The following is a 20,398-nucleotide window of genomic DNA, read 5'->3' as shown; positions in this document are numbered from 1 at the left end:
CTCACTCTGGAACCGGGTTTTCTTCAAGTGTCTTTCTGTATGTCCCTGCTGCTGAAAATAACCCTCTCATAGCATGATGCTACAACCACCATGCTTCCCTGTAAAAGGCAGGGGTCACCGGTGGACCACGCACAGTCCACTTTGATCAGTAGATGACTTGAGCAGGAAAGAATCGCTCCCCTTTCCCATCTTCTGTCCAACTACTGGACACTACTAAAAAATACTTCTATTATAACACCAAAGAATTGTGTCATCATGGCACCTGGGCCTATAGGTGTTGCATTATTCTTAGTATATATATATATATATATATATATAGACAGCAAAAAAGTCTAAAAAAACACTTTGCAAACTTTCAAATGGGCATCATTAGACCTAGTTTTGGTCCACTGGCCAGATGTTTGACACCTATGAGCCAGGTGAGGACCACACAGATAGTGTTTAGAGAGGTCAGTGTTCACTCATCACGCTTTCTTTTCTTTTTTTCTCATAAATGCTGTTTAGCAAATACCAAGCTGGCTTCTCTCTGCCATAAAGACATGATTGATGGAGCACAATTGAAAAGGTCGTCCCTCCAGCAGCTTCTCTGCAGAGGCCGTCTGAAGGCCGTTAGTTTTCTGGCCACCTCTGGCAGAGAAGCCTTCTAGCTCAGTTACTTGGTTTGACCAGTCATATATGACTTTCCACATCTTTAAGAGTTCCTTGGATTTTGTACTGTGAACGATTAAAGCATACATGTGATGTGTGCCGCACAGCTTCCATGGCAGCTGCTATGTTTAGCTTGCTCCCGAGAAGTTCCCTTGACCACTTACACCGCGCAACTCTGCAATTTTCGTTCTTTCAAACTGATCCAAATTTAACATGAAGTAACATCGTTAGTGATGACAGCGCACTAGCTGACCAACCTTTTGATCACACCTTTCTCTCTGTAGACATACAGACAGATAGATCGATCAAGACATGACTTGCTTTTGAAGACGAAGCGCTGATACCTCCTCTTTGTTTTTTGTTGTTACTTAGAACTAAGTATGCGTATCTGCTGAATCAGAGCGTTAGTCATACAGTTGTAGTTCAGTATAGGACATTTGTAAATTCATAATTCTCTCACTGTGCCTCTCACCCACCCCGGGTGTTGGATTCCCATGCTGAAGCAGGCCCAAAACAACAAGACATTCTTTGGCCGAGCTGTATTTACCACAGCCCAACCACAAAGACTTAAGCTCCACCCACTCATGAAATCAGTGAAGGGGATGGGAGTCATAGAGTAAGATGATATGAGGGCTGCCCTAATTTAACTTTTTGGATGGGCCACAGTGTTAATCCTGAGAGATGGTTAAAAGTGAGAAAAGTAGCACTCATTGAGCACTTTGAAGGCAGTGGAGGAAAAGTGACTTTCTTTTGCTTTTTTTCCGTTAAAATGTGAATGAGTTATTATGTGTGTGCATGTGTGTGTGTGTGTGTGTGTTCCTGTAAAGGGTTAACTTTACCCATGTTGTAGCTGGCCGCTCTCGGGCAGGCTGGCAGGAGTCAGGCTGGCAGGGGAAACAGAGAGACCCTTTATAGTACAGTTCTGCTGATTTAAATCATATGGCATTGCCTAAAATTATTGCACTACTTGGAAGACAGACAAAAACAAGGATGAAAGTTTTGTACTCCCCTCTGCTTCAGCTCTCGCAACTGCTTCTTCGACACTTCTGTTTCCTTTTCTACGTCTTTCTCTAATTCGGCTTCGTGGTTAGAGTTTGCTTTTTTAGGTATCTCAGGTTTGTGCTCAAAGTTAAAGATTTTTGAATGAATTGATGGGATTGTTAAAACTTTAGGTGAGTTTAAAGGTAATAGGCATATTTAGCCATTCTTTCTTCTCTTCTCTCCTTCTCTACAGAGTCTGGACCCGGCCAGGTTTTGGTTGCTTGCTTTCATCCCTGTTACCTCTCTGTGACTGCAGACAGGCCCGCAGCTTTGAGGGGCTGAATGGCACTAGTCTGTTTCAAGCTCAGCAGAGGCTCCTGACGAGGAAGAAGAAACGGCAAGAAATTCTGAGAAAAGTCATCTAAACCACGACTGTACTTGTCACGATGGCGGCCAACAGAGAGCACCAAGTGCGTCACATGACGGGTTACCCTCGTGCCATGTACCCCTTCACCTTTAACTCCATGCGGAGCCACTCCCCCTTTGACCTGCTGGCCAGTAGTCACCTTTTTGGCCGTTTTGGCGCAGACCTCCCCAAAGAGATGGCTGCATTGTGTAAGTATTAAAGTTTACTATAATTGTTATATGTTGCTCTGAAGATGTGTATTATTGTCAGTTTGAAGCAGTTCATGTGTCCATTATGTTTCTTTAAGCATTTTTTAAAATTGTTTGTATGAGAACCGTGATGTAACTGGTTACTTCACTTATCCTTAAAGCACCACATCATATCTTAAAAATGCCACAGTGTCACATAATAACAACGGTTTAAACTAGTGTAAAGTTCAGTCTGGAGGCAAGAAATCAGAATCTCACACCCCTACACATGACAAGACAGTGTGTCCAATGTCTGTCTCCTGACCACTGCTTTTCGGTGTAAGACAGTAGAGACTCCACAGTTTTGGAAAAAAGTCTTTAGGGCCAATTTGGGGTTATAATTAGGCTTTAGATCATGCACTGCTGAAGCGAAGAGAAGAGAAGAGGGTTTTTTCTTGTTTTGTTTTTTTAAAAAAAACATTTTTCCATGTGGTAAACCAGGCAGATGAGGGCGGGCTGGAAAAAGGGAAAAGAGTTTCTTATTTGATCCCAGAGTAAGCGGTGCTAGATCAAGAAAAAGTTCACTTTTTGAGTCACAGGGGGTGCTATTGCACTTCACTGTGACTCGATGACACAGAAAGTGGCTCGAATCGTTGAAATGTAAGGTTTGAACAAAGACAGATGCTAACCGTTGATTTAAAGGATGAAAAGCACTTAATCAGCTTCTTCTGCAACATACTTTTTGTTGAAAAGGACTTTTGTTATATCCACTTTTGTTATTAGTCACACATTAACAAGCCACAAATACTAAATCTGTGTTTTTGTTGATTAGAAAGCTAACCTTTACAATACACACAAAAAAAATGTCTTACCTTAGTTTAATCTCTAATTGTCTGCAGAGCACGCTGCTCTATCCCTCTTTTTCAACACTGGAAAGCATTTATAGTTACAGTCTCAAATGCCCTGTCAGGCTGACATCAGGTTTATAAAACCCTGCTGAGCACACTTGTCAATCAGTGTGAGTTTGTGTCAGTGTGTGCACAGATGATGTGTTCACTGAGCTGCAGTTATCTGCTGATCTTTAGTCATTTTCTGGAGCCTCTCTCTACAAGAGGGAGATCTTCAGGCTAATGGCACTCAGGCTGTGATTACATCTTTGAGATGTCGCCTCTGGGACTGTAACAGATACACAGACAGAGACAGAAAGATTTAAGGGACAGCATGAAATATTCCAGATAGATGATTAGCGTCGCATGAAGCTCAGACAGACTGCCAGGTATGCATACTGTATGTAAATCAGTCGAATCATTTTTGATATATTGGTATTTCAAATTTGTTTGCTAGTGTAGAAAAGACAGAGAAGAAAAGGTGTGAGAAAGATCCTGAATAAAATCTAGGATTACAGTTATGTGGCATTATCAGGACTCTATATGTTATTCCTTAAGATTAGAGTTACGTGCACATATCTGTGGTCATTTTAACTTCTATATATTTTACTACTTCAGCCTCTGTGTGCAAAGTGAAGATTAATATTATGATATATAATATTACATTGTTGAAATACAGTGTTGTGCAAAAATCTTGACTTATCCCTCATCTCTTTATATTTTGCTTGGAAAATGTGAAAGGGATATAAGGATATATAAGGAAAAACAGTTTGCACAGTTCTGACAGGGTTCAAAGTCAATATTTGGTATGACCACCTTTATTCTTCAACATGAATGCTCTTAGTCAAGCTTTCATGTGGTTTCTTTAAGAAACCTTCTGGAATAGTTCTCCAGGCTTTTTGAAGGACATTCCTTTCCTTAATGAAATGTCTTCTTGAAAGCCGTCCTTCCACTGAGACCATCTCTGATGAGGCTTCAGTGAACAGAAGATGGATCAGCTGAAAGGTCACGTGCATCTCTCAGATCCTGTGAAAGGTCTTTGCTGGATTTTTTTCTATTTCTTAAGGACATGAGTTTCAGATTCTGTTCATTTTCTTTAGGTAGGTTTATCCATTTTTAAGGAGACACCGCATTGCAATATGCCAAATTTCCCAAGGTGTGTGTTATTGCTGGCATTTTCACGGTTTCAACTAAGGAAATGTCAATAAATGATGTGTTTTTGTGACAGGCTGCTAGTATCAAAGTGCCTTAAGATACAGTTTAAAATTGCTTCTAAGTTTCTGCTTTATACGTTTAAGTTATGTGCCTTTTCAATGCTTGAATACATCATTGGCCTGTGTTAAGTGTCTTAACAAGCAGACAATAAAAATTCCTCTGAAATGTTCAGTTACAAGATCTGGAGAAAGAATTAGCAGCAAATGTCCACGGAAAAACTTTAAAACACCTTGAGAAAGCCTGGAGAGCTATTCCTCAAGATCACTTAAAAATGACAAAAGAGTCTGGCTCCGTGGAAGCAAAATGTGAAGAAATGAATGACACGTGACTTTTTCGCAGTACTGTACATGTCAGTACTTGAAAATACTGAATTTTAAAAAATGGCTGTAATTAATCTGCAACTGGTATAGTGATATTGTTGTCCAACCCCTCAAATTAAAGCAGAGCTTGTGCTCTTTAAGCCTATATTTGCTATAACTGTAACTTTTGATTTGTTTTGACACACAGTGTCCAAAAGTATTGAATCAAAATGTTTAGTAAGAGCTTGTGCTCTTTAAGCCTATATTTGCTATAACTGTAACTTTGATTTGTTTTGACACACAGTGTCCAAAAGTATTGAATCAAAATGTTTAGTAATGGCGCAACAAAGTAACACAGAATCATTTTAGTCAGAAAATCTGCTTTTGTCTCTGCTGTTTTCTCTTATTAATAGATGGCAGAGTCCTAGAAATGTACTGTAGGTTGTGGGTCAGAACCAAAGATTCAAGAATTACTGGTGTTTGTGTTTCATTCAACCCCGAGATATAAAACATGTATTTACAGAGCAGAGCATCATCAGCGCAGTCATGATTCAATTTGAGGCAAAACTTAGGAAGTAGTATAATTCAAAGGAGGTGAGGAAAATAAAGAGATCACCTGTTCAGTCACCACCTACTCCCCTTTTCCTAACCGTGTGCACATCATTTGGGTTTTTGTGGAGCAGACTTTATATTTTTATAAAAGCACGAGAAGAAGAAGAACTCAGCTGATAAGCTAATGGCCTCAAGTTTGACTCTCTATTCTCTCAAAAGTCAGAAATGCTGTTGGCCATGTCGAGGAAATTCTTGGTACGCAACATTTATTTTAAAGGCAGCAAAAAGAGTTGTGCTTGAGTTCGCTCCAAGTCTTGCTTATTTCAGAGGATTGTCCACGCACGCATTGTGAAGCTCTCACTCTGGTATCGTCTCCTCTCTGTATTGTATTACCAAAAAATCGGTGTCTTGGGGCCACGGGCAAAACAGTGTCGAAATGTAAATTTAACGTTTCCACAAAAGATAAAATGCAGAGGAACAAACACTGTAAAGTGCGTGAGTTTCATCATTTAAGTCAGTTTTAGAAGGACACAAAAAATACAAATCCATTCTGTAAACTTTTGTGCTTCACAGAGTTTCACTGACACCCCGCTTTGGTGGGAAATTTCAGGTTTGTTTGTGCTTCACGTTATCTATGCCTTAAATTCTATGTTCAGTGTGCTGACCACAAATATTAAGATGAGCCACTAGAAGTCACATACTTACACTTAATGGTCATTTTGTTAGATACGTGTTTTTAGTTGCTCATTAATGCAAATATCTAATCAGCCAAACACATGACGGCAACTCAATTCATTTAGCCGTGCCGTGGTTGTTAGTGCCAGACTGGCTGGTCTGAGTGTTTCAGAAACTGCTGAAGTACTGGAATTTTCCCACATGAGCATCTCTGGGGTTTACAGAGAATGGTCTAAAAAAGAAAAAAATATCCAGTGAGTAGCAGTTTGCTGGGTTAAAGGGCCTTGTTGATGTCAGCGGTCACAGGAGAATGGTAACTGCTTTGAGCTGATAGGAAGGCAACAGTAACTTAAATAAGTGTTAGTTACAACCAAGGTATACAGAAGACCATGTCTGAATGCACACCATGTCAAACCTTGAAGCAGAATGGCTACAGAAGCAGAAGACCACACAAGGGTCAGCAAAAAACAGAAAACTGAGGTTCACCAAAACTGGACAGCAGAAGATCGGAAAAACATGTATTTTCTTGTCATACTTTTGGGTCAGTTCACACTTCCACAGCCTAGACGAGTATTCTTGCTGACCACGTTTGTCCCTTTATAACCACAGAGTTCCCATCTTCTGGTGGCTGCTTCCAAAAGGATAACGTGCCACGTCACAAAGCTCCGATCATCTCAAACTGGTTTCTTGAATATGACATATGAGTTCACTGTACTCAAATAGCCTCCACAGTCGCCAGATCTCAATCCAACAGAATACAATGGGAAATGGGAGATTCACATCATAGATCCGCAGCCAATAAATGTTATTACATGGACCATTATCTCTGAGGAATGTTTCCAGCACCTTGTTGAATCTGTGCCATGAAGAATTAAGGCAAGTCTTAAAAAAAGGGGGGGACCTACCCCACTACTAACAACGTGTAACTAATAAAGTGGCCACTGATTATATTTGTCCAGCGTTATCATGGTTATTCCTCGTCTGTGTTTGGTATACAAAGCAAGCGTGTGCTCAGTGTTGCAGGAGGAATTCAGTTATCATCATTATAATTTGGGAAAGGCGTTGACACGTTTCTCCGCCAAGTGAATAAATTGAAAACTAATTGCTTTAACTCTGCAGGTATCCCGTATATAAACAGAGTTTACTGTGGCTGCCTGCCAAGAAGGGTTTCAGTAGGAAGAATAACAATGCAGCCAATAAGCCCATTCTTTACCCTCAAGTGAGGCTACAATAAATTACTTATCTCCCGGTAGTGTAGTAAGTGAATCAAAAGTTTATAAAAAAATTTCTGTGGAAGTTTGAGCGGGATTTGCAAATTAATTCAATCCATGCCCTAATCAGTGTGAGTGGAAAACTGGACTTTGTTTCCTAATGAGATGAAACTCGGAACATCCCTGGAGTTGAAATTAGCGGATATCCACATCAAAAGACCCCTGCTGTGTGTTTAATCATGCTCTGAGTTCTCTCTTCTTCCCCTAATAGCTGGGCAAATTTGGCAAAACACACATGCGACTGATTTTGTCTGAGCCTTTCCTGTTTCCTAGAAGTTCTGTAAATACATTGCACGGTATCTGGATTTCACGTGGAATATCAATTGACGCCTCTTTTTGTTTTCTGGAGACAACATTGGTTATGAAAGTCTCGCAGGGAAGTGGTGAACACAATGTACCTTCGTAATTTCTCTACTAGTAACATCTTGTTCTTTGTAATGTTTTGAATGTGTGTGTGTGTGTGTGTGTGTGTGTGTGTGTGTGTGTGTGTGTGTGTGTGTGTGTGTGTGTGTGTGTGTGTGTGCACGTGTGTGATATTAGTAATTTGAACCTAATGGCTCAGAGTGAGGCTTGTGTGTTTTTCTTTTGTGTCTGTCATCACAAGCACTCTGTTTAAGCGCATACACACATAATTGTCTGTGTGTCAGAACACACACACACACACACATTTCCACTGCCACTCTGTAGGCTGCACATTCCAACACCCATGAATATCACAAACAGCAGTCTTGTGCTCCTTGCCTCACATTTGTGACTGTATTGGTGCGCTTACAGATGACCGCAGTGAGACTTTGTGCAAATAACTGTGGTTCAAGCAGGAGGAGGTGCCTGTGGAGAAATAGACAGAGAGAGAGAGAGAGAGGGGCCATTGTTCGGCGCTGTGTGTTTGTGTCAGACATGACGACAGGATGAATAGCCGAAGAACCTGATTGTGAATAGCTGTAATGCGACTCGGTCCTCTTACAAGTTGTGTGTGAGTGAGAGAAAAAGAGCAGGGACAGAGCTGAGCGGGGAGTCCTGTGTTTTAAGCTTCAAAGGCAAAGAGGTGCAATTTGCCAAGCCTAAAGAGCAGGCGTGAGCCCGTGTTTTGGTAAAATAGAAGGAAAATGATACAACTTTTTCGTCTTCTTTTTCCCTCCCTCTTTCGCATCCCCCCCCCCCCTCGTTCATTTGTGTGCTTCTCTCCTCAAAGCAGCAACAGGGGGCAGGGTGCTGCAAGGCAGGGAGGGTAATTGTCTCAAGGTGTGGAGAGAGTTCAGCGGGCTTGTGCAGCTATGCTCCCCACAGTGCATCGTAGTGAGCGGGTGTGCGCTTGTGTGCACAGCTTGGCCAAGACCGAGGGGATGGCTAGAGGGGTAAGGGGCGAGATGAATATAAAAGTTAATCTGCTAAAATCGGCAGAGATTGTGTATGGTGTTTTCAAAATATTATATAAAGTTAAAAAAAATGAGGAAGAATGGGTTCAGGATGTTGAGAGCAAAATAAACAAAAAAGCAGGGGGAAAACAAAGAAAGAAGAGAATTGTAATACGCGAGAGGAATATGAAGTGTTCAAAGCCACAGGCTGTTGGAAAGTCAGTGTGCAGGCGTGTACGCCTGCATGTGCACATGCGTGTGTGTGTGTATGAAGTGTGTGTGGGGGGTGTTAGAGCCCCAGTGGGGGTTTCTTCCAGAGTTCATCCCTCTTGAACGAGGGAAGGAAAGGGAGGAGGAGAGCGAGAGGAGGGAGGAGGGTGAGTGTGTCTCGTATACAAACTATCTAGACTTTGGGCCAGCGCGGTTCTCCTGCAGCTGAGCCGCACTTCGCCGCACTTCAAGCATCCAGCACGCTCGGGGAGGGAGGATGACTGAATCCATTTGAATCAACTCAGAAGATTTTAATTGCGGCTGCACGTGCAACGAATTAGTGGCGAAAGAGAAACCTTAAAAAGGCGGTCAAAACTTTGTGCAGCATGAGAAAGTTGGGGAGCAAAAAAAGTGAATTATTTATGTATTGAACCATTTGAACCAAAAAAAAAAGAGCCCATCAGGTTGCCGACCATGGATGGATTATTCATAAACTTTCGGGTGAAAAGTCTCTCTTTGTTGTCTGTGAGGCAGTATTTCATAAATCCATAAATTACACATGATCGGCTGATCGTGAGTTCGTATACAGGCTTTCTGGAAAGAATGACGTGATTTGGCACCAGCTGTTGGCAAAAGTGACACAATGTTTATTTGTGTTTAATTAATTGTGATTAGTTGCAACTGCTGGTCGTCGGTACACAGCAGACCATCTGCACATATGAAATTCCTTTTAATAATGACTCACTCATGTCTTGGATTCTATTTTTGTTCCTCCATATGTATTTACACAGTTATGTCCGTGTAACTTAAAAAAAAAATTGGCATTTGATTTAGTAGGTTTCTTTTCTGCTGCATTCTTTCTATACAAATTTATAGAAAACAGAATTTAAAAAAAATCACAGTAAATATTCCCAAAGCAACCTTTTGTAATAGGTTTTTAATTTTAGGGATGTTACAGGCATTAAGTGTGTGTCTGGGGCCACGTCCCTGTGTTGCTGTGGGGTTTGAGAGCGCCGTGAAAACAAGCAAACAACAACGCTGTGCTTCACACTCTGCCAAGTAGGAGAAGATTTTTGTTTTTTAAAGTTTTTTTTATTTTGCTAAAGTTGACCGAGATGTTTGCGAGAGAGGCTATTTCTTCCCTGCTGTGGTGAAACAAAAACAAAGTTAATGCGGAGAAAGGAGCTAGCGCAGTGTAGGGAGAGAATGGGGGGGAGGAGGGGGAAGGGGGAGGAGAGGAGTGTTTGTTTTCATTCGTTGCATATGAATTATAAAGAGGTGAGTTTGAAAAGTTGAAGAAGAAAAGAGCCCAGGAGAGAGGGACTGTTGTGTGGCCGGTTGGGGAAAGCAGGTACACGCCTCCTCGTGTTGTTTTGTCCCTCCTCTTTCTTCTTCCTTAACCACACCCCCCCTTTTTTCTCAGTACTGGGAGAGCCGCTCAGATAGTTGGCCGTGACTGCAGCGGAGTGTGAGAGGCCCAGAGAGCCAGCAAGAGGGGAACTGAGATCAGTTACAGCAGGGGAGGCGAGCAAGTGATCTGGGAGCAGAGGGGGTAGAAGCAGCTCGACTTGTAGAACGGTGATAAGGTGAAGAGGGGGAAAAAACTAAAACAGAAAGAGGGGAGTTTGTCCATGTAGAGGACTTTGGAAAGACAGGACAGCCAGGCAGAGGAGGGGGGGCAGTGGCAGGGTCAAAGACAGGCAGATAGACAGATAGACAGACAGACAGGGAACACCTGGACCACTCAGGGCATTAAGTTACTTTGAGATTTCCTCAATAGCAAAGAAACATGTTCGACTGCATGGAGGCTCTGGGGCTGGCGCCTCGGCCCCTCTTCGATGTGTCCAGGCAAGGCTCCTGCATGCTCAGCAAGGCCACCCCTTACTTCTCCGGGCTGGACCCTTTTGCCTGGGCTGGGACAAGCAGTGTTCAGTGTGAGTACTCTGTCCTGTCCGTCAGACTGTAAAAAAGAGCAGCTGTGTGTGTGTGTGTGTGTGTGTGTGTGTGTGTGTGTGTGTGTGTGTTCTTATCAGAGCCCTGGTTTTGTTATCACGGAGCTCTCTCCACAGGAAGAGTCAGATTCCTTTCGATTATGTGTACCCATTCTCACCCTGCAGTGTGTTTGTTTATGTGCTTAGCGTGCTTTGTGAGTGTGAGCGAGTGAGTTGGGGAGTGTATTTATACATCAGGGTGTTTGTTTTCCTTATGAATGACTTCACATGATTGACAGCTCTTTCAAACAATGCAGGGACTTAACCCGCCGATGTGTCCAGAAAACAACAAGCGCCAACGTCTGAGCCGAACGCTGCACTGACAGATCGAAGGCAAATGGGCCTCGAAATCACATGGTTGCAATCAGGCGAACAAACCCAAACACAGAGCCTCAGTTAGTTAGAAACGGATCATTTACAGAAGATAAATAAAGATAAGTAGGGAGACATATTTTATCAGAGAGGGGAGCTTTTTCACTTTTAAAAAGATTTGATCTGAGCGAGCACTGATGCAGGAGCAGTTAAAGAAAAATGTGAATTTTAGCAGCGTTCTGCAGAAATGAGAAGCACAGTTATTAAAAGATAGATGTTGGATGGCTTGACATGCTATCAGTCACTGTTTCTCAACTCCACATTCTTTTGACGTTTGACCAAAAATTGCATCACACATTGAGGTACAATGCACTCACCACACAGTTACACAGTTATACAAATGCGGAAAAAATTTGCTTTATCTCATAAAATAACGAGGCCACCTTTTGTAACTGACGGAGCCCATTTTCAGACTCTCAGATTACACTTGGCTGGGTGACTTGGAAAAAAACAAACGTTTATGGGAGCTCGACTTGAAGTGCAGTCGGGCGCGTCGCCGAGCTGAAACTTTTCTGACGCGATTTGAGATGTCCCCACCGAGCACCTTGAGCCTATTTATCTTCAGTAATTATTTAGATACCAGCGCATCAAACCCTGTCGAGCCCGCAGTGCTCGCTAATGATGATGGATGAGCAGTCAGGATGACAAACACCACAGCAGGGCCTGTTTCAACTCGCCGCGGAGCTTTGCCAGATGCCACACTGAAAGACAAATGTCCGCAAATGTTCATTAATCATCGTTATTTAACTGCATACAATGTATTTTTAGTTTCTTTTTCTTTCTTTTTTTTTAAGTTATACAGGCTGCTCTAACTAGCATCAGCCAAATCGTCTGGTAAAAACAGTGTGAAAGAACTAGAAGAGTGCTCACTTCAGCATCACTAACTGATTGATTCATTAATCGAGAGGAAATGATTGACAGTTTCTTTGACTGATTAATGTTTTGATTCACAGAGAAAGTGATTGCATGTATCTCATAAAGTGTCATATTTATGCTCACTTGCTTATTATTTAATAAATTGTTGGTTTTGCTGTTTTTTGCATTTGCATTTCTTGTTTTTTTCTGCAAGATTTTACATTTTGTATCATCTCAGTTGCAAAAATAGGTTCAGGAACCTGAGTGTGGGTTTTATTTTACTATTTTTCAAAGCCATGGCTCATTTCAAAATCTCTGGATCTATTGTGAGTCTGACATGATTTTGATATTTTTTTTCCTACTTTTCTATAAACGGGTGCATGGCATATCTTTAGAGCTGATTAGAAAGAGAACAAGTGAATGCTTTTTCTTTTTCAGCATTTCTTTGGGTGAACATGTTCTGTTGGACATTATGGCGCTAAATTCCTGAGGGCATTTTGGCCTCTCTGTCTTCTCTCTGGTGTGTGTGTGTGTGTGTAAGGGGGGGTCATCTTTTCCTGCGTTTTTTTGCGAGGCAGTTCAGCACCTCTTTGCCTTCCTTTGTTTCAACGTCAGGAGGCATTAAATGGAGCGGGGACATGCCTGAGTCTGTCTGCTCTCTCTGTCACTGCCTCTTGTGCGGTGTGACATTTGTTTGTTTTTTCCTCCTCTTTTGAAGATCTCCTTTTTCTTCCAGTAGTTGCGTGTTCTTCCCAGCAGTAAAGTGTGTTTATTCTTTTGCCCATACACGGATCAGCTTACGGGCCTCGTGTTGTGTAACCAAGAGCTTTTAATGATTCAATTACAATTATAAAAGGCCCAATTAAGAGATTAGGTGGTGTGTAAGGGGCATGGGGACTTAAAAGCGAAGCGGGGTGAGAGAGGAGTGGCAGGATGAAGTTAGATGTTGGGATTAAACCCACTGCTGCCCTTTGTGTCCTGGTGTTTAGAGCCTTGAGGGGAAACGGTCTTCTCTTCATTCAGTAGTAATCCCCGTTTTTGCTCGACATCTTCTCCTCTTTGAGATCAGGCTCTTCAAAGCTGCTTTAACAACGGGCCATCGTATCATCACGCTGAAGAAGCAAAGCTAACTATGATACAGCTGGAAGATGCTGTTATAGACAGACAAGATTTGTGCTTAAATCACGAGATAAAAAAGGTTTTACTGTGTGTTGTCTTTATTGGAGTAGAAGGACTTTGATATTTATGTTGGCTGTACTCACAGCAGTGTCACTTGTTTCTCATACAGTTTGGTCGTGTGTGTGAAGTAGTCTTTTTCTCTGGAGCTCCGTGTTCTGTCTCCACTGTTGCTTTTAGCAGGAAACAGAGCAGCTGATGTGTAAACACAAGTTCAGTATATGTGTGTATATGTATATCCGCTGGAAGAAAACGGATTCTTTTAATTGTGATGAACGTGTGCTGCAGTTTAATAATAACCTGACTACATCAGCTACATGTGTTGTGTTTATATATAGCTGATTGTTATTTAATATTTGTCAGTTCTTACTTTAAGTCGGGGGTGTCAAACATATGGCCCAGGGGCCACAATCGGTCTGGCAAAAACTCTAATCCAGGCGGCTGGACAGCTTTGGAAAATATGAAGGAGGGTATAAATAAAGGACTTTAAACTTTATTTTAAATTGTAGCTGTTTTTAGTATTTTGTTTTACAGCTAAAGCTACAGCTAAAGAGCCATTTATGTTACACCAAAGTAGTCAAATTATAATATAAAGAGTTTAATGACAGAAAAGTTCCTGATTTTCACTGTTTACTATAAAACTTTCAGTTATAAAAAAATGAATCAACCAAAACTTCTTGTTTGATAAATATGCGACAGTATGAGCAGTGTTTTCTGTAATTTTACACATTTGCTAAATTGCAGAAAACAACTGAGATGTGCAGTTGAAATTGCTTTCTCTTGGTTTAAAAGACATTTTAAGATAGAATTTCAGATATTAAATATTTGGTTTAATGACAGAAAGTGTTACTCATCCCCACTTAAGATCGGGCTTGTATGTGACCCATGATGTAAAATGAGTGTGGCATTCCTGCTTTAGGCGATACTATTGTGTTTCAGATTTTTTTTTTAATATGACCACACATTTTTTGTGTAGAATGTAGTGGCTACTAGTGGGTTAGGTTCAGATTACTTTCCCAGCTAGTAAAACAATATGCCAACTTTCCTTCTTTTAACAGAGTTGCCTCTCCCATCGCTTTCTATGGTGAAATAAAATCAATGTATCCTGACAGATTATTTCATTGCTTTCACTCGTGTAAGTGCCCTAATAAGATTATATCTCCAGTCTGATTACTTTGAGTAATTAGGCAACAGTTTGCATGCAAATTTAGTGTAATTGCTTTTGATTTTGAAACCTCCAGACGTGGCAAATGTTAGGTGTGATTCATGTGGGGAAGGCTTATTATTTTTGCTGTAGTTTAACGAAAGCTTTGAATCCAGTTCTTCTGATTAGTGATTGTTCCAGCTCGAGGCCAACTTCTTGTGAGGTCCAGTGGAGTCATGCTCAAACTTGTCTCCAGTCGTGGCGTTCCAGCTTTCACCCCATTATCTCCGTGCCTAAATGATTCAGAATTATTAATGTCCTACAGTATTTCATTTCATTTACATTCTTTTACATTATTTACATTCACGCTACCAAGTGCAAATCACTTGTTTTACTGGTGGGTGTAACATTCAGAAGTAAATCAGGTTGAACGGTGTCACCGCATCATTAGGTCTTTGTATAGCAGCAGAACGTTTTCAGGACATTAAAACTTAGCAAATCAGATTAAGATAAGACTCAGATCTTCTATTTTATATTATAAGAATACAAAATCTTACCACATTGCCATAGGGTCATGCAGTTTTAACTACCACACATGCATGTGCGTGTGCGTGCTGAGATTAGCAAAAAGAGAATGTGTTTGAGAAACTGTGCTGGTCTCAGTTTTGCATTTAAGGTGCCCAAAGGTGGAAGCCGACTGTGGAGTGAGATCCAAAAGCAGGGGAGGTGGGAAAATATAAAGCTTGGTTTATTGGGTGTTATTTAAAAAAAAAAAAAGGAAGAGAGGGACAAAAGGGACAAACTTGAATTTAACAACCTGCCCCGTAAATGCACCCTCCCCACACACACACACACTCACACGCCGTAGCGACAAAGACAAACTCCTTGACCGTGAACACAAGAACAACAAATGATTACAAGACTGCTGTTTTCCAGGTTTTGTTCTGAAACCTTCCCTTGCGTTATTACTTTGTTGGCGTGAAGTGTGAGAAGTGCAGATTATCTTCTTTCGGGGCCATGTTTGTACTGAGGCTCTGGCACGCTTTACAACAGTGCAAGGGTTCGCGAGGATGGAGGGTTTGGTTTCTGTTTTTGTAAGCGAGTTTGTGCAAATGTGTGTGTGTGCCTTTGTGCACCGTTGCCTCTGTGTTTGCTTGCGTGCCTCCTTTTTAGTGTTTGGTGCAGTTTTTATGGAGCCATCTCCTGGACAGTAGCCTGGTTTTCACAGCCCTTCCTTTAAAAAGGCACTGCCAGTGACAGGAAGGACTCCTCCTCCTGCCAGGGCAGGAAGGCAGGAGAGGACACAGGGGGGAAGAGGGTTATTAGTGAGGGCCTCGGGAAGAGGAGGAGGGGGGCAATGGTATTGAACTTAGAACAGCTGATGAAAGGGATTGTCACTGAGATCTCCCCCGTCTCCTCCCTGCTGTCGTGGTAATTACTTGCTCAGCATATTTGCGGTTGAACCCCCCTCCCCCAAATCTCCCCACCACCACCTCTGTTGCTGCTCTTAATACAGTTTAGTATGAAATACAGATTTAAAAAAAAGTCATCAGTTTTGTGAGTTTTTTTATGGACTGCGTTGCAACTATTCAATAATAAAGGACATTTATGGCAGCGTTTCCTCCCTCGCTCCCTCCTCTCGCCATGTTTGCGAGTGTTGTTGCACTCCAAGTCACACGGAAAACCATCGCTCACTGTCCAACTGACCCCTGGACTTGTGCAGCAGCCCACACACGCACACACATTCGCGTGTACATGCACATTCCACAGCACGCTGCTGAACATTTTGTTTGGCGAGAAGTTATGTAAAAGCTACATTTGTTATCGAAATTAAAATTTTCAACGGCTGGAGGAGAAACAAATAGTTTTGGTTAGGTTACGAATTTGAATCTCCTGTAAACTGAGTCACTGTTTCCCTGAATTCCGATTTGGCTCACAAACAACAGTATAGGAATTATTAAAGTTTACGCATGCTTTGCTTTACCTCCCATTTCAAGAAAGATGCGAGGCTCGCACGAGCCCTCAGGACAAAGTCGGGTTCAATGAGACGTGTGATGGAGGCCGGATGAGCCAGGCTGCAGGTCCTACAGGGCATGTACCACACACAAGGAACGGCTGCCGTGTCACTTTTACTCTTTATGTGCGATTATTTTTATTTAAGCTGCTTCAGCATGTGGTTATTTTGTTTTCATTTACATGTAGCTGTTAATACAGAATGGTTAGGGCAGAAATAAAATAAATACATACATAGATACTTTATTGACCCCACAAAGGAAATTATTGTGGTACAGCAGGGCAAACAGCAAAATAGAACAGTCTACAATAATCTATTACAAGAAAATTGATTCCCTTAAAATTCAGCCAGTTGGCACATTTTTTTAGGTTTTCCAGAAAATTCAGTGCACAGAGGAAAAGCAGGAAACCACACACACACACACACACAAATAAGTAAAAAGCTAATTATGAGTGGTGAAAAAGAAATTCCACAAACAAAGCAGTTACTATTGTTGCAGTTTAACTCACATCTGAAGGATTTTATCACTTCCTACTGTAAAATCTGTTCACTTAAACAGCTAAAACCCGATTAAGCTTTTCTTTTCCTTTTTTTCCCCCTCTGTTTTTAAAGCCATGCTGGTCAGAAGATAGTTTGACAGTGTAGCTCTAGTAAACTTCTCAGGGGTGATATGTTGATTCCTGAGCTCTGACTCTCAGGCATCAGAGCTGATAAAGAAGAGCGGCTGCTGTTGTCTAAACAGAGATGTGCTGATCTGACAACAAACACCGAGGAAACAGGAAAGGAGGAAGATGGAAAAGACATGTGAAGGAGGAATATTGTAGTGTGACGCCGTCTGCAGAAGACAGGAGTCGAATTGCGTTGTAGCCTGGCTGTGAGTAGATGAAGTTTAGTTTAATGGCTCTCCGGTTCACGACGATAAGCTACAGTGTGAAATATGTCATATGACAGGTTATATTTATCGTTTTTGTTGCATGTGAATCTCTGTGTAGTAGTTGCGTGAATCAGCAGCTGATTAAGCTGATTCACACGAGGCGTGTCGTGCCTTTTGAGTCCAGCAGCGGAGCGGAGTGCTGATTGATGTTGTGACATACTCGGGGGTGAGTTGCAGGTTAAGAAGAGAGAGGGATTTTTTTTTCTTTTTCCCAAGCCGAAGCTCTGAGGCTGAGCTCAGTTCAGGGTGATGACAGCTGCCGACAGTTTTTGGCTCCTCTCCCTCTTTCTCCACGCCAGGTAAAACCCCCACTCCCCCTCCCTCTCTCGCCGCCTTCAGCCGAGCGTCTCTCGCCCTGTCTCCCTCCGTCATGTGTCTCTGAGTCACGTCCCTCCTCACCTGCTCTCACCACCTTCAGACACTGTCAGTCACTACCTCTCTCCTGGCGCCAGATGCAGCTTCTCCGTTTCAATGGGAGCTGTTTTTCCACTGGTTCTCTCAGGGCCACTTTTACATTGACAGTGTTACTATATAAACAGAAAACAGCGATCGGGTTGCAGCACCACTCATCCAGCGCCGACTCCTTCACTTCCACCTCTCACACCTTTGCTCTAATAACCCAAAATTGAACGCACACTATTACAAAAAACACCCAGAAACTCAAATTCTTGCATCTGTTGCTTTAGAAGTAATTATCTGCAGCCTTTTCTTTTGAGAGGAAAGCAAGTAGAAAGAGACTATTGTCACTAGTCTGGTTTTCTGACCTGGGTGAATACATATGAAATCATTTTTTACAAATACAATAGCTGCTATTGTGTGTCTGTCACAATAACCCCGAATCCCAAGTTGCTCTTTTTCTAGATTTTCCATTTAGTTTTGCATCGGAAGAAGAGAAGCAGCAAATCCATGCAGATGAAAAAGCTGGAAGCTGCACGTTGAGACGTTCTTAAAGTCACACAGAAGACAATGCAAAGTGAATCCTCATGTTTATTCATTGTTACTGCATGCAGTAGTGCAAAGCACCCGTCTTTTTTTATCTCAAAATCCTTGTGTCTCCGTATACATTCATATTTGATATATATATCCTTTATTTATCTGCCCATAAAAAGCAGGAACTAGGAACTTATTATTCATCACATATCGGAATCCAACCATTAACAACTATTGGCTGCTAATTTAAACATAATTTTTAAAAACCTTGTTTAGTGAGTAAGACATACAAACAGTCAGTAATTTATACATCCTGTTTTATTTCTGACTTACTGTTTTGCAGTGTAAACATAATACAATGTTTCATTCATTTTAGTTAATTTATGTATTACAGAACAAAGAAGTCAACAGCACAAAAAATCCCGCTTGTAAGCGTTCGAGTTTTTGGTACCTACCCCATTGTTTGTGGGTCTGCTGAACCCACAACATCACTGGGTTTTAAAGACAATACAACCATAACAGTTTCTTTAAAAAACACTTGCAGACTTTAGTAAGCCTATAATTTGTTACATTTTTTTTTACTTTTTGTCTCTGCTGGTTTATGTTTCGTCACTATTTATCGTTGAATGGAAAAATTTAGAAAGAAGGAAAATGGTAGTTGAGTCTACTTGGGCACTCAGACAACAGGAGAGCAGAAAGGACGTGGAAAAAGAACAAACTGCAAGTGTTTTATGAAATTTTAAGACATTTTCCAAACTAATATCAGGAGGCTGCCGAGGCCTCAAGACCTGATTTCTACTCGTGCCAGTAGAATCGTCTTCAGTTCAATTCGGTTTTATTAAAATAGCATCAAATCAAAACAAGAGTTCTTCCGGACAACTGATTCTTAACCCCATTACCTTTGTCTTTCCAAGTATCTCTCCTGCACTGTGACAGCTTTCTAAATATTCCTCTTGATAAGATCTCACTTCTCAGAACTAATGCTACAATGAACAATAATGAGTAACCCACTCTTACCTTAACGGCTGTTTTTCATAACTGTGAGCCCGTTTCACTTACCGCCCCAACAACATGTTATCATCCCCCCTCGTCTGTAAATGGTCTATTCATTTTAACGACTCTAAATACTTATTTAGTCTCATAGAGGGTGCCAGCCTACTTTAAACATGCAATTGTATGCCTTCTCATTAAGAAAAGAAATCTTGACCTTCCTTATTCTTCAAACTTTAGATCAGTCTCTGCCTATACCTCTCTGTTAGTTTTGGAGAAAGTGGTTTTCCACGATATTGGTGAGGTTTTTCCTTTCTGGCTTTAAACTCCGTCACAACAGAGAATCTGCTCTTGTAAGTTTTTGATAACCACTTGTGTATCTCGGATGGTTCTGGTAATGCCGCTGTGCTCACCAGTACATCCAATACAATTGATCTCATTTCTTAAACTATGCAAAATAAAAACTGACATGATTCACTTCTCACGCCTCTTTAACATCGAGCTGATATTATATCCCAAAGAAAGTTTTTTCAATCATAACTTCCAACTAAAGTTAAACGATTTCTTTCAATCAACACCTGAGAGAAAATCATTCGTGCTGTTATTGCATCTATTGCACTTTATACTGTGTTTTCCTCTCGTTGGGTTCAAAATCTATGTGTAGTTTCACACACTAAGAGTTTAAAGCAGGTTGGGAACACACACAGAAAGTACACAGCAAACCTTTTTCTTTCATTCTTTCATTTACAATTCCCACAAGTCTATCAGCCGTGAGTGCAGTGAATACAAATGTGCAGGGAGATGTGCAGAGTGTGCTCAAAGAAAATATGTTTTCACAATTTCTTCACATAAAAGAAGTCAAGATCACTGAGTGCAAAGCTGAAAAAAAGTCATTGAATCATTTTTTTTTAGTAAACAATAAAAAATCCGACACATCAAAGCAACACACAGAAGTGGAAAAAAATACAGAAATGAATACTGCCTGCATCATTTGTGATCTTTTCTTTTTTAAGAAAAGGGACTAACGAGTCACAGCAGTGTGTGAAGATACAGTGTGTTAAAGAGACCTGCAAACCTGTATTTACTATAAACAAGTTAACAGTAATAACAGTAATAATGTTGAACGATGAGATGCTGGTAGTGTGCAGTGATTCTGGTTGGTGTGCTTTGTATTTCAACGTCAGATTCATTGTGTTACTGAAAGAGACTCTTACACACTCGTCTACTGACTGATGACACACTTCCATATAACAGTGGCAAAACCAATGCAGAACATCACACCACCGCTCCAAATTCACCAAAGTG

The 20,398-nt window shown here is 41.2% G+C and overlaps 1 protein-coding gene across 3 annotated transcripts in view; it reads left to right on the top strand.

Annotated features, from left to right (window-relative positions):
* Nucleotides 1-20,398, top strand: part of rargb (retinoic acid receptor, gamma b) — a 49,671-nt gene that overhangs the window by 22,208 nt on the left and 7,065 nt on the right. For 2 of the 3 annotated variants that reach the window (XM_084928230.1, XM_084928229.1), the window contains exon 2: nt 1,883-2,244. In XM_084928230.1, coding sequence (XP_084784356.1) covers nt 2,076-2,244 — 169 coding nt within the window. In that variant the 5' untranslated portion in view covers nt 1,883-2,075. Of the gene's footprint in view, nt 1-1,882; nt 2,245-9,994; nt 10,622-20,398 lie in introns of those variants that run through there. The other variant, XM_084928232.1, reaches the window with a different exon arrangement.

This window comes from Perissodus microlepis, chromosome 5, assembly GCF_051167445.1.
Source record: "Perissodus microlepis isolate ML-2025 ecotype Zambia chromosome 5, ASM5116744v1, whole genome shotgun sequence".
Taxonomy (NCBI): Eukaryota; Metazoa; Chordata; class Actinopteri; order Cichliformes; family Cichlidae; genus Perissodus; species Perissodus microlepis.
Note: the sequence above shows the minus strand (reverse complement) of the source record. Positions and strands in the feature narration are given on the sequence as shown.